This window comes from Podarcis raffonei, chromosome 13 (assembly GCF_027172205.1).
Source record: "Podarcis raffonei isolate rPodRaf1 chromosome 13, rPodRaf1.pri, whole genome shotgun sequence".
In the NCBI taxonomy this organism is placed as follows: domain Eukaryota; kingdom Metazoa; phylum Chordata; class Lepidosauria; order Squamata; family Lacertidae; genus Podarcis; species Podarcis raffonei.
In genome coordinates, this window is record NC_070614.1 from 14,560,826 (window position 1) to 14,575,002 (window position 14,177).

The 14,177-nt window shown below is 46.2% G+C and overlaps 1 protein-coding gene across 1 annotated transcript in view; it reads right to left on the reverse strand.

Moving 5' to 3' along the window:
• Positions 1 to 391: 391 nt before the first annotated feature.
• C1QL1 (complement C1q like 1) overlaps positions 392 to 14,177 on the reverse strand; it is a 52,540-nt gene continuing 38,754 nt past the window's right edge. Inside the window, exon 2 of the mRNA XM_053362734.1 lies at positions 392 to 1,342. Coding sequence (XP_053218709.1) covers positions 1,163 to 1,342 — 180 coding nt within the window. The 3' untranslated portion in view covers positions 392 to 1,162. The remainder of the gene's footprint in view (positions 1,343 to 14,177) is intronic.

The following is a 14,177-nucleotide window of genomic DNA, read 5'->3' on the forward strand; positions in this document are numbered from 1 at the left end:
TACACCAGCCTGTGATTTTTGGGTAAAGGGTGGTATATAAATCGAATAAATAATATAAGTATGATTTGCACTGGAGCAGGGAGGGCTGTGTGCGACCAGAAGGTGGCTTGGTCAGCGGTTGGCTACTTAGGATGAGGGCATAGAAGAAGTCCTCTGGCCAGCACTGTTTTGGACAGTTTGGACAGTGAGTGGATGAGGCATCCAACAGAGGAGACTGTGCAGATATGTGTCTTTTCTGGGAGCAAATGGCGGAGGGCAGGAGGACTGGAGACTGTGACCCATGCTGCAATTTGATTTTGGTGCAAATAGAAATTTGGGGAATTAGCCCCAGGGTGAGCTTGTTGATTTGTTCTACCATCATCCACGTTGTAAGAGATCATGTAAACAATGGTTTGGCTATACTTTGTATTCATGTATACATGGCTCAACAGCTTCTGAAACAATCTGGAATACACCTAAAGGAGGTCCCCACCAGTTCACACCAAGTTTGAAATTAGGGCGATGTCATTGTTGACTTTTCCCCAGTTTGAAATTTAAACATTAATTTTGTCGTCCCCCCCCAGTCTCAAATTTCTTCCATATTAAAAAAAATGGTTCGTGTGTTTTAAACATCTAGGTGCAGACACGCACAAGACAGAAATCTGTCCCAATTGTAGTACGTACTCGAATCCAAATTTGAAATGTGGGCATGCAGATCTGAAGATTGGAGTTCGAATCCTGACCTCCGCTTTTTAATCTTGAGTCTCGACAACCCCTATGCTTACGGAGAGGAAAATGTGCTGGAAAGTGGCAAGATGATAAGTTCTCCGGACCCTTCCCCAAGCCCCATCCGAGTCCCTTCGCTTTCTTTCCAAAAAAATTACGGAGACAACCTTAGAAGGCTTCGCGAATTGTGATGCTCCTGGAAATGCATGGAAGGAAAATTAGGGGTGGGAACGGTGGTTGGCTTGACTCATCTGTTGTTCCTCCGCAATGCCCCCGGGGGGGGGCGGGGAAAAGGGCAACAGGATCCAACCACCGCATCCCTGCACCTTGGCGGCGGGGAGACGGACAGCGTGCGAAGATGTCGGTGGATGTGAGTTTTGCAGCTGACTTTGCAGCTGACACATAGAGAGAAATCCAGGTGGCCGGGAACTAGTATGGCTGCTGCTGCTCGCAGCCCTCAGTCCGAGTAGATGATGAAGCCTGAGAAGGTGCTATATTTGTTGTTGTTCCCTCCGTGGGCTTTGCCTCCGTCCAGCTTGATGAAGACCTCGTCGCCGGCATCCAGGTGAAGGATGACACTGTTGCTGGCGTAGTCGTAGTTCTGATCCGCATCCTGCGCGATGGCGCTGGCCCGCACCTGGGGTGAGAGAGGGCAAGTAGGGAAGAGAGGGGGGGGGGAGAACAGATGGGGAAGAAGGAGAAAAAACAGAGACAGGGGGAAAAGGTCAAAGCGTTGGTGACAGTGATGGGAATGAGAGCTGCGCAGAGCCAAGCACAGAGAAGGAGGTGGAGAAGGGAAGCGTTGAAGGAGTGCTGCGCCTCCTATTTAATTTCCTCCTGCAGAGCCCGTCACTATAATTCCTACGGCAATAGGAGACAGAGAGCAAAAGGGAAGTCAACTTCTTCATGGCAAACTGCTAGCCTGGTGGCTGCTGAGTTGCTACTTGAAACCTCTCCTCTCTCTCCAAGCTGGCCTGGTGCTTTTCATGTTGTACACTGCCCTGAGATCTTCCCATAAAGGATAATATGCAATTAGAATTATGGTGCCTCGGAAACTACAACTAATCCAGAATGCTGGTGACTGGGAGTGGCTGCTGGGACCACATAACACTGGTCCTGAAAGACCTACATTGCTTCCCAGTGCAATTCAGTGTTGGTGCTGACCTTTAAAGCCCTAAATGGCTTCAGCCCTGTACAGATGAATGAGCATCTCCACCCTCAATGTTCAGCACCGAGGGTATTCTGGAGGTCCAGCACCAGGGGGCCTTTTGGCGGTTCCCTCACTGCGAGACATGAAGCTACAGGGAGCCAGGCAGAGGGCCTTCTCAGTAGTGGCACCCGCCCTGCGGAACGCCCTTTTGTCAGATGACAAGGAGATGAGTAACTATATAACCTTTAGAAGACATCTAAAGGCAGCCTTGAATAATAACAATAACAATAATAATAATAACTTTTACCCTGCCCATCTGACTGGGTTGCCCCGGCCACCCTGGGTGACTTCCAGCATATATAAAAACAAAATAAAACCTTTAAAAGCAGCCCTATACAGGGCTGCCTTCAGATGTTTCCAAAATGTTATATAGGAAATCTTTTTAAGGTGTAATGTTTTATTATGTTTTTATATATGTTGGAAGCCACCCAGAGTGGCTGGGGCAACCCAGTCAGATGGGTGGGGTAATAATAATAATAATAATAATAATAATAGCAACAAGCACTCTTTGTTAGCATGACCAATAAATAAAAGTGAGGCAGGTTCTGTGCGAAGAAAGGACCAGGGCAGGCCTAGCCGCAGATGCTGACATCCTCAGTTGCCTTCTGAGGTACCAACAGTAGTCGTGGCTGGTGCCTGCTGGACTGGTGGGATGGAAGACTGGGAGACAAACAGGAGGGGGCGCCAGAGCCATCTGCCGACTGAGTGTGAGTAAGAAGGCAGGCTAAGGTTGGTGCGGCAGTGCCTTGTTTGCCATAATGGAGCAGCCTCTGCTGGGTGTCCGGGCAGATCGGCAGATCAGCAATAACTCATAAGGTGTCTGTGACTTCTTTGTTCAAATTCAAATTTATTAAAAACGGTCACAGACCAGATTAACTCGTACAGCTAGTCAGCAAAGCATAACACCGGAAAAAACAAAGGACAATTTCAATACAGATTAGGCCATAACAGCAATTTAAAATTAGACAGCATAAATAAAATTAAGTATTTGCCTTCGCCTGCATATTGGCATTGGAAAGCTCTTGTTTCCTGCGCCTAATAGCGGCTACACAGAATTTGGCAACATTGATCGTAATTTCAGGAACCTTATCTTCTACCAAGGCTCTCATACGTTGGAGTTCTGGTTCATTTTTAAGCTTTTGTAGAACTGGGGCAATAAAGGTCAGGCGTAAATCCTCGTAGTAACTACAGTGCAGCAATACATGCAGATTTGTTTCCACTTCCGATGAGCCACATGGGCAAACACGTGACTCATATGGTTTGCCCTCATATCTGCCTAGCAGCAGGGCAGAGGGCAGAACGTTAAATCTGGCCAGGGTAAAGGAGTGTCTGTACTTAGGTATTTGTAAATCAGCCAGATAATTTGCGGGTGAGAACCCTCTCCCAAAGTCTCTAATTGTGGCATGTTTCTCCATTTTGCCCATATGACATTGCAGCTCTATGTCCCTAATGCGTTGAAGCACTTGACTTCTGGCTCTCTCATATCCTGCCGCTATCAAGATCTGCGGGGAGAATCCCAAGCTTCTTATCTTTTCAAACAGGGAAGCTTTCCAGGTAGAATGAAAGGTGTCTAAGAGTGTTAAAGGAGCCAAACCGGCCGGGGAAAAAATAAGTTTTAACCAGTAGTGTATCTTTAGAATCCACAACCGCGCGTTAACGGGTGGTTGTCCAACTTCTAAGCGGACAGCTATATTAGATACACAGGGGGGGATCCCCAATAAACACCGATAGAATTTTGTTTGAAATGCCTCCATAGGCGCAAAATTTTTAAAACTGCAAACCTGGGATCCATAAGTGAGTTGTGGGAGTATTTTTGCAGCAAAAACCTGGGAGGCCGCCGGAACGTATTTACCCCCTTTCCCGTGAAAAAATCTTGTAAGGGCTTTATTGGCCCTTCCTGCATTGGCAATGGCGTTTTTCATCTGTTGGTGCCACGAGACCCTTTCCTGAAAAGTTATTCCCAGGTATTTTAAAGTTGCTACCTGGTCAATAGGTTGACCATTAATTCTCCATATGTGTTTCCTTCTTTTCTTTGAAAACACCATAATTTTAGATTTGCTGTAATTTATTGATAGTTGTTCCGCTTGGCAATAGTCAGCAAGTGATCTCAAAAGCTTCCTCAAGCCAACGCAGGAAAAGGAGAGTAGGACTGCGTCGTCCGCATACAGAAGCACTGGGAGGGGCATACCTGCCAGATTGGGAGGGTGGGCATTTTCTTTCGCCATAGTTACTGCTAGAGAGTTGATATAAAAATTAAATAGCGTTGGCGCGAGGACACATCCTTGTTTAACCCCATAGTGCGTTTGAATTTCTTTAGTTAGATGGCCTGACCGATCGCATCTTACCCTCACCCTGGTGTTTTCATATAGACCACGGATAAGGCGTAATAAGCGTTTATCTATGTTTGTAGCGCCAAGCTTTTCCCAGAGTCTGTCCCTTGGTATTAGATCAAAAGCCGATTTAAAATCCACAAAAGCTGCATATAAAGACCCCCCTTTTCTAGAGTATTTGTCTGCCAGGTGTTGAAGGATAAGGGCCTGGTCTATAGTTGAACGCTTTGCTCTAAAACCTGCTTGTGCTTCTGATAGAATATGCTCTCTTTCCATCCACTCCACTAATTTATCACATAAATGAGCAGCGTATAGTTTACTAATAATACTTAATAGACTGATTGGTCTGTAGTTAGCTGGCTCAGTTCTGCTTCCTTTCTTGAATATTGGAATGATGATGGCTAAACCCCAGTCCTCGGGGATAATAGCCGTTTGATTTATACTAGTGAACAAGGCGGCTAGCACAGGGGCCCACCATTCAACATTTGCCTTAAGAATTTCTGGTGGGATATTGTCAGCACCCGGGGCTTTCCCTGATTTAAGAGATTGAATAAGGCCAGTAATTTCTTCTGTGGTTACAGGGGGCCATTCCTTGCCAAATTCACTTGAAGCAGGAAGCAGAACTGGGACCAGTTGATTTGATGAATATAATGAGAGGAAATAGGCCTCCCATGCTCCAGCGGGTATAGAGTATTCGACTTCGATCGGGGAGTCTCTCCAGCCCTTTGCGATTGTTTTCCAAAACGTGGCAGAATCTTTCCTTCGGGAGGCCTCCACTAGGCACTGCCATTCCTCCCTTTGTGACTGGAGCTTTTTCCTGTTAATCAAAGCTTTATAACTGCGTTTTAACTCAAACCAGTCTAATGGAAGCGAAGATAAGTTCGCTGATCTATAGTTCCTGTACTTGTCCAGCAGGAGGCGTTTCATAGCCATGCATTCTTGGTCAAACCAAGGTTTGGATTTATTAGAGTGTAGAGATTGCCATGGCGTTTTTTTGTTGGTCAGATAAGGTTGTAGAGACGAAATCAGTTCCCGGAACATGTCTAATCTAGCCTCAGGAGTTGGGGAATTAACGAGGTTCTCCTTTTTAGCAAGAAAAGTATCTGAGTGAAGTCTTTCCGATATTTCATCACTCAATTTGCTGGACCATTTAATACGTGAATATCTTAGCTCCATGTTTTCGAAACATGGAGCTACAAGTTTATCAGAGCAGAATAGATCTTTTCTTACATCCAGTATTAAACAGAGCGGTAGATGGTCGCTGTCAACCCTCTCCACCACTTTACATTCCCGTGCTCTGCTCAAAAGGTTAGATGACACCAGGACGTAATCGATAGTGGAGGCTCCCATGTTGGATATAAATGTAAATTCCCCACTGGGTTCTCTGTCGACACGACCATTTAATACAGTCAGGTCCAGATTGTTGGAAAAACGTAGGAGGCATAGGCCTGCGTAGTTGCAGCCCTTGTCTTTTGAGAGCCTTGGGGGAATAGAAAGGGCTTCTTCAGAAATGGGAGGTACGTCATGGAAATGAGCATATAACGCTTCGTCTGATTGGCCAATTCTGGCATTTAAATCCCCAGCCAGCAGCACTGCCGCTGCAGGAGTTTGATTCATTAGCTCATCGACATATGATTCTAGTCTATGCCAGATATTTTTGATAAGCTGCTTGCCTCTTTGGGGAGGGGCATATATATTAATCAATAGAAGTGTGCAATATCTGCATTTCATTAATAATGCCATGGCCACACTGCTCAGAGGCTCCAGCTCGACGAAAGATGCTCTCAGCCTTGTGGATATTAGAATGCCTAGCCCACCCTTAACTCGTCCCCCTTTGTTGCTTGGTGAACCTGCGAGCGAAAATGAGGCAAAACCATTTACATCTAAATCCCCTGTTAGCCATGTCTCTTGCAGGAAGACTATATCATGATCTTGAATAAAATTGACAAATGATTGGTCAGTCGCCTTGTTGAGCCAACCAGCAATGTTCCATGATAAAAATTTAAGATTGGCTTTGTCACAGTCGAGTCTTTGTCAATTATTAGCTAATGTACTTTTAGGGTTTATCGCTTTATGTATCGGTCGCCTATCGACTTTGTATGGCGGGCTATCCAGCCGCTCTATGATTTCAATAGGTGGATGCAAAGTGCTCACGTTTGTGAACACCGGATCTTTATTATGCATAAATTCCTTCTGTGGATATTCTGTTGCGGCCTGATTTTGGCCCAATTCTGTTTCATCTAGGTATCTCATTTTGTCCCATACGTCTGGTGGGGTCACCTTAGGGATATTTCTCCTTCGAGGGGGTGATGTAGTGCTCTCCTTGAAGGGTGGCACATTCTCTCTTGGTGGAAAGTTAATCTCCGCTTTGATCTGAAGGTTACGTGTTGTGGTCTTTTTTTGGTCCCCCTTAATAACCTCGTTGCCAGAAGCTCTCTCGGCCAGCTTATCTCTTAGCTTGTCTAGTCTTCCCAAGATGTCAGTTTGTATTAATGGTGGGAACATCCAGAATTGGTCAATTAGGATATTTTCTTCTATAGTAAAGAAATCCTCACCTTTGCTCACAAGGCATTGCGGATTCTGTTTGTCAGGCCAGAATTTTGAGAGTTGTTTCCCCTTTCTAAGATTTGCCTGCTTAGTTCTCAAAAGGGGGCTCAAAGGAGCCTTATTTTCAAAGAACCTAAGTATTGTTATCCGTGCTTTTAAAAAGGCAGGTCTTGACCTAAAAATAAACTTGGCCAGGTTCTGATCCCTAAAAGTGGTCAGTGCTCTCACTGAGTGACCATCATAATGTAGATATTCCACCGAGATGATATCATTAGAATTAACCATTCCTGGCAGTATGTCATTTAGGCTAGATACAAAGTTCATTATTCGCTGTTTCCCTGTAAGGAAGCCCTTAGGCTTCGGGAAGTTCGTGAGTACCAATTTTTGGGGATTTAGGATCAAATTCCAATCTTGACTGGAGGCTTGCCAGGTCTGAAGGGGGGTATCATCTCTACTGAACACTTCCTCCTCCCCGCTGTTCGATTTGCTAAGTGTTTTATTGCCTTCATAGGTAGAGGCCTCAACTTCCGCAGCATCAGGTTTGTTAAATAGTTGGTTATCCAGGGACTGAATTGTTACTTCTGCCTTCTCACTTGCTACTGGAGTCAGCCTTGGCGAGTCCTCCTTAGCCGGTTGCTGTGTAACTATCTTTGTTTCTCTCTTTTTACCCTTCTTTTTGCTGCCCCGTGTGGTCGATTTATTTGGGGCCGAGGGAAGAAGTTTAAACAATTTCTGCCAATGTATGCTTCGATTACTGCAGGTATACTTGGCTTTCCTTGTTGTTTTGATATTTTTACTTTTCTTCACTTTTGCCCTTGAGTTATGTCTTTGCAAATTCTTATTTATTACTGGTTTGTTCGTCCCCACTAGCTCAACTGTTTTATGTTCTTGGGGCATATCATTTAATTTCATCTCTTTTAATTGAGGTATGAAATTTTCTACTAATGTCAGCAGTAGCCCATTCGTTATTGTTAGATAATTTTTTATGTTGGCTAGATCAGTACTTATTGCTAAGGAATAATCCGAAGGGCGGCCGTCACTCAATTCCGTTTGAGAGTATTTTGGAATAGGTATCTGGTTTTGATGGGTTGATGTAATTTCTTCCGTGGGCAGCTGTTCCTTAGTAATAGAGGTATTTCCCTCCTGAAGTTCCTCGGCTAAAGCTAGTTCTTGCGCTAGGCTGCATGGGGAGTTAATATTTCCAGTATCTTGATGTATCTCTTTAAAATGAGACGTCCAATCAAGAACAGTAAGAGAGGGGGGTATTACTTCATCAAGAATTAACTCTTTTTGTGGACTCTTACCCTCCTCCATCTTAGGAAAGTAATTTGTGATTTTGCTTTGTCTTTTACCAGGGCCCGGGGGGCTAATTGCCGAGTCAGGCAGTATACCCAACTCCTTATATGTTCTTCTAGTAAAAACCATGGTAAAAGTTGTCTTGATATAGAGAGAGGGCAGTTTACCCCAGGTGCGACTGCCTTAAATTGGGGGGCAAGTGGGGGTATCAGTCTATGTTCCCACCTGCTCTGTGCAGCAGCTTCCTGATGTACTCATCAACAGCCTCAGTATATTTCTCTATTTTGCGTTCTCTGCTTTTAGATCTTGGCGATTGTCCTAAGCCTGTAGTTTTCACCTCAATCATGCGACCAGCGCTGTTTCACAGATGCTGCAACCTAGTCAGAATATAATAATAAGACAATGCTGCCAAAGGGACAGCAGTGATAAAACGGCTAAAAACTACATTAAAATTAAAATTGCCTTATTTAGGCAATTTATGTGCAGCTGGAAAAGGATAATAGTGGAGTTTGGCTATAGCGCATGTACAGCTATGATAACCTTGTATTTCGGGCCCTAGCTTAGTCTTTAGAGGCCATCTCCCACCGCCCTATACTGAACGAAGGATATCCAAGAGCCCCAGAAGGGAAACTTTCTGTGGGCTGGTTCACTGATTCCTTCTAAACAGTCTTTCAGAGGCCTACCACATAAGGCAGGGCACAGAGCGATATCTTGCTGAAGCCGGTTTTCCAAACCTCCAGAGGGACCTATCCGATACACTGTTGTAGAGTTATTGTGTAGATTAAAAACTTCCTGTAAAAAAAACTCAGGATGCCTTCACCAGGAGTCTCTGAGAGTATAAATGCTGGTCTCCTCAGAAAACAGTTTGTTAAAATGAAGAGTCTTTCCAGCTACTGCACTTCCTCTTCAACTGCAAAGCAGGAATGCTGTCCCCAGCTAGTTCACACAGCCCCCCAGCTGGGCGGGGGTCAGTCAGTTCAATTAACCCCCGAATCTCCAAGCTTTATCTTTCTCTGTGTTCAGCAGAGCTGGGTGTCTATGGGTCAGTCTCAAGGCAGGGCTCACAGTCGTGTCTCTCCTTACCCTCCTTCTCCAGGCACCGTTGGTCGGGTAAGCAGTTCACAGTTCTGTCTTTAGACCTCTTCTCTCTCTGCTCTCAGTTCAGGCAGCAGCGTTCTCTCCTCTCTGGTAACCTTGACCGGGCAGCTGATAAGGAGGGAGGGAGCAGGCTGGGACAAGCTGAAGACAAGCTCGCAGAGCCAACAGGAATTATAAAAGGAATTATAAAAGTGCTCAGAGTCTTTAAAATGTTTTCCGTTTGTTAGAAATTGGCATCCGGAGGGCAATTAAGATAAGGTTTTAAAAGAATAAAAGTGAGCGCCGGAGAGCGTGACTTGCCTCAGCGCCATCTTGGCTCCTCCCCCATGACTATATATATGTTCAAAACAAGGCTAATTCCTTCTTTGTTCAAAGAAACAAAACAGCTCAGGCCTAGTGAGCGCAGCAACTCTTCCCACTAGATCCAAGGAGCCACTTGGGAGGACCGAAGGTCCCCTCACCTTCCCACCACTCCCTAAGTCTCCTTCTCCCTAAGCAATCTAAGACTCCAACATCTTGTCTGTCTCTGCTCCACACTCTTCATACCTCTTCTGGTTCTGGGAGAGCTGTTCGCAGCAGGAGGGGGAGACCTCCTGGCTTCTTCAGCAGCCTGCCTCCTCTCGGCCTCCCTCCTCTCCAGCCTCCACTTCTGCCTCTGAGTCTGGACTGCTTTCTGCCCATGTCACGGGAAGGCAGCAACATGAACAAGCCAATTCTTTTGGCTGCCGTGTCTGATCTGAAAGAAGTCCTATTGAATGCAATGGCGCTTCCTCCCAGGTAAGTGGGGTTCATTTATTAAAAGCATTTCTATCGCTTCTCAAAACAGCTCCCCGGGTGTCTCCCAAAGCGAAGTAAAACAGTAAATTAAAACCAAAGCACAATATGCAATTTAAAACAACATTAAAAGCATACTTCAGGTTAATGCTGTCCCAAGAAAACACTTTAGCGTACAGACACTGCGAATATAATATGCATGCACTTATAACTTGGGGAAATATGGAAAGAGTCTGGAGTGTGCTTTTTAGCTTTAATGTTCCAGGAATAGGAGGGGACTGAAGAAGGTGAGATGGGGGCGTGGGAGACCCAAAGAAGAGGAAGGAGCAACAGGGCCTTAGGAGGAAAAGGCAAGGAGAGCTCAAGGATTGCAGCAAACATTCCGGGCAGCTTACAACATACCGTATTTTTTGCCCTATAGGACACACTTTTTCCCCTCCAAAAATGAAGGGGAAATGTGTGTGCATCCTATGGGGCGAATGCAGGCTTTCGCTGAAGCCTGGAGAGTGAGAGGGGTCAGTGCGCACCGACCCCTCTCACTCTCCAGGCTTCAGGAAGCTATCCACAAGCCTTGGGAGCCCGCGGGAGTTCCTGCTGGGCTCCCTAGGCTTGCGGATAGCAGCCTGCACCCCGAAGCCTGGGGCGCGCTGAGCAGCACGCCCCGGGCTTCGGGCAGATATCCGCAAGCCTGGGGAGACTGGCGGGAGTTCCCACCGGGCTCCCAAGGCTTGCGGATAGCAGCCTGTTCTGGGGGCTGGGGTCGGGGGAAGCTCAGGCTTCCCCTGCCCCAGCACCGCGCATGGGGGGAAAATAATTTTTTTTCTTTATCCCCCCCAAAAAAACTAGGTGCGCCCTATGGGCCGGTGCGCCCTATAGGGCGAAAAATACGGTATATAAAACATTAAACATTTTTTAAAAAACACTTCCCTATACAGGATTGCCTTTAGATGGCTCGGGGGGTCGGATAACTCCATATCCTCCAACATTTCTGCAATGAAAATAGGGACATCCTAAGGAAAAGTGGGACATTCCAGGATGAATTCAGAAACCGGGACAGCTTCTCTAAATCAGGAATGTCCCTGGAAAATAGGGACACTTGGAGAGTCTGTGATTGACAGGGAGGGCTACCTCCCATCCTTCCTCATTATAAATCTTCAAGTCTGCCTCCCCTCCTCTCAGTGGCGTCCAACAGAGAAAAAAACGGGAGGGGGGTGACCAAAATAATTCACCACCCTACTGAAACTATTTTGGTGGGAGAGAGAAGCTGGACCCAGGGGGTGGGAACTGCTGGTGGCAATTACAGCGGTACCTTGGGTTACAGACGCTTCAGGTTACATGTTTTCGGGTTGTGCACCGCACCAAACCCAGAAGTACCGGAACGGGTTACTTCTGGGTTTCAGCGCTTGCACATGCGCAGAGGCACTAAATCACACTTTGCGCATGCGCAGAAGCGGCAAATCGTGACCCGCGCATGCGCAGACACAGCACTGCGGGTTGCAAACGTGCCTCCCACACGGATCACGTTCGCAACCCGAGGTTCCACTGTAGTTTGGTTGGCTAAGCAGACAAGATGGATGGATGCATCTAGAATGCCTCTGTCAGTGGAAAATATATTAATTGTTATGTACTGAAGTTCTCACCCTGGGCCAGCAGGGGGATACTGTAGATAGTTCAGGCCCACATACGCAAATAAGGGATCGAAAGTGACATTCAGTGATTGGATAGTTACAGAAAATGGTTACTGTTGCGTTCTAGTGGAGCTCTATATAAGCAGGCTGGCTGAACCCTTCAGTTCAGTTCTGTTCTGGCCTGTGAATAAACAAGAGCTGTCTGAAGAATCGCTGTGTCATCTGATATGTTCACCCACAACTTAACATTAATAAGGACTGCTGGTGACAGGAGAAAGATTGGAAGTTCCTTTGGAAGTTTTGGGGACCTCACAATCTGGGGTGTGTGTGCTATGCCCCACTTTGTGCAACAGAGGAGTCTCCACTGTGGGGAAGGAGGGAACTGTCAGACAGTGAGGAGCAGAGGCTAATGTGGGGCTTTGGTACTGAGCACTCAGATTCCCCCAAATTATTTTTCAGGCGTGCCATTGAACGCTTAGCCGTTGCTAGTCTGGACAATGTGTTAACAGTCACAGATGGAGCTGCTTTTCGGCCACCTGTGCTGGTGTGCACAACTGGCTCAGAGAGCCAAGAGAAGTGCGTTTCTCGCTCTCCCTGCACCCAAATACAGAGACGCGGCCTTTGAAAACAGGCCTTCACTCTCCACGGTTTGCACCGTAATTAAAATTGAACTTGAAAGCTGGTTAATGGCCTGGGTGGAGAAGTGTGTTAGCTTTTAATTACAACTGGATACATGAAGGGACTCCGGGAGAGGAAGCGAACCAATCCGCACTTTTGGAGGTTCATGGTGGGATTTGTCTGTGGTTAAAGGCAGATGCTCTTTGTGTATAATAATTATTGTAGCAGGAGAGTTATTGGCCACAGGGTCTGCTGCCGCTGCTATTTTATTGTGGAAGATTAACACAGGGGCAAGATCACGGAGGTTAAAAATAACAACACAAATGTCCACTGTTGAGTCATGGGCTCTGTGAAATAGACGTACAAGGCTTATATTTTTTTGTATGGAAGACTGGAAATCTTTACGGCAGCGATTATGCTGCAAGATGCATAACGTGCCTGGAATTTATCGCATCTGTTGGAAACACGGATAATTCTCGGCTTAACCTTTTAGATTTTTAAAAGCGACAAGATTCTAGCCCTCCTGAGTATGGAGGGATAAACTTTAGAAAGCCAAGCCAACAACTAATGTGCTCAAATTTCCAAATCGCCCACATCAGCCAATTTCCATTCAGCCTTCCGCCTTTTCTCCTTAGCAGGGTTTCTGTGCGTGACAGGTAAGGATTCTCCTGGTGAAAGCCTTCCCCACGAGGATGCAGCGGCAGCAAAAGTCCTACTGAAGCCAAACCACCATCCGAAAGCTGGTTGGTGAGTGTTTTTCTCCTCCTGGTGAACTGGAACGGAGTCCAGTTTTAAAGCAATCGTTTGACTTCCTGGCCAAAAGCAAAGAGACCCGATTGAGAGAAGTTTCACTGCCAAACTAGGCGGGTGAAGGAGGTGAGGACAGGTGACCCCACCTAGGCCCGAAGTCACCCCCCCCAACCAGGCCTCAAAACTGTCCAAAATTCATTTGTCTTCTAAAAAATCCAAAACAGTTTTTCCTCTGCTCTTCTCACAAGATGCATAGGAAAAATGTTATTCTTTTATCAGTACAAGAAGGCTTCAAAAGGCTAAAGAATAGGCTCTGTTATTGCCAAAAATACTCAAGCCTGAGAAGTGACTTTTATCTCATTCAGTTGCAACATCTTGGACATGCTGAACTGCGAGACTCCTCGACCCCCTTGGCTTCTCACCCACCCCCCCTTCCCAAAGACAGGAGCTTTCTGTACATGCTCAGGGGAACACATGGGGCAGGACTCCTGAGGGAGGAGAAAGGGGAGGGAACTGGAAGGGGAATATATGTTCTGTGCAAATGACTGTGAACCCGTGCTTGTTTGTGAACTATCATACTTGCTCCTTCTACCAGTTCATGGATGGTAGAAATAAAGCTTTTTCTCCAAAACTATTCCTTGAGTGTCTGTTGACTCCCATTTTCCCTTTCCTGGGCGCAATATTTTTCTCACCCGAAAATAAGGCTACAGGCGGGGGCAGCAAATGTTTGTTTTTCTGAGAATCCATAAGCCCACCAGTACTGTGGAGTACTGTGTCCAGTTCTGGGCACCACAGTTCAAGAAGGACACTGACAAACTGGAACGTGTCCAGAGGAGGGCAACCAAAATGGTCAAAGGCCTGGAAACGATGCCTTATGAGGAACGGCTAAGGGAGCTGGGCATGTTTAGCCTGGAGAAGAGGAGGTTAAGGGGTGATATGATAGCCATGTTCAAATATATAAAAGGATGTCACATAGAGGAGGGAGAAAGGTTGTTTTCTGCTGCTCCAGAGAAGCGGACACGGAGCAATGGATCCAAACTACAAGAAAGAAGATTCCACCTAAACATTAGGAAAAACTTCCTGATAGTAAGAGCTGTTCAACAGTGGAATTTGCTGCCAAGGAGTGTGGTGGAGTCTCCTTTGGAGGTCTTTAAGCAGAGGCTTGACAACCATATGTCAGGAGTGCTCTGATGGTGTTTCCTGCTTGGCAGGGGGTTGGAC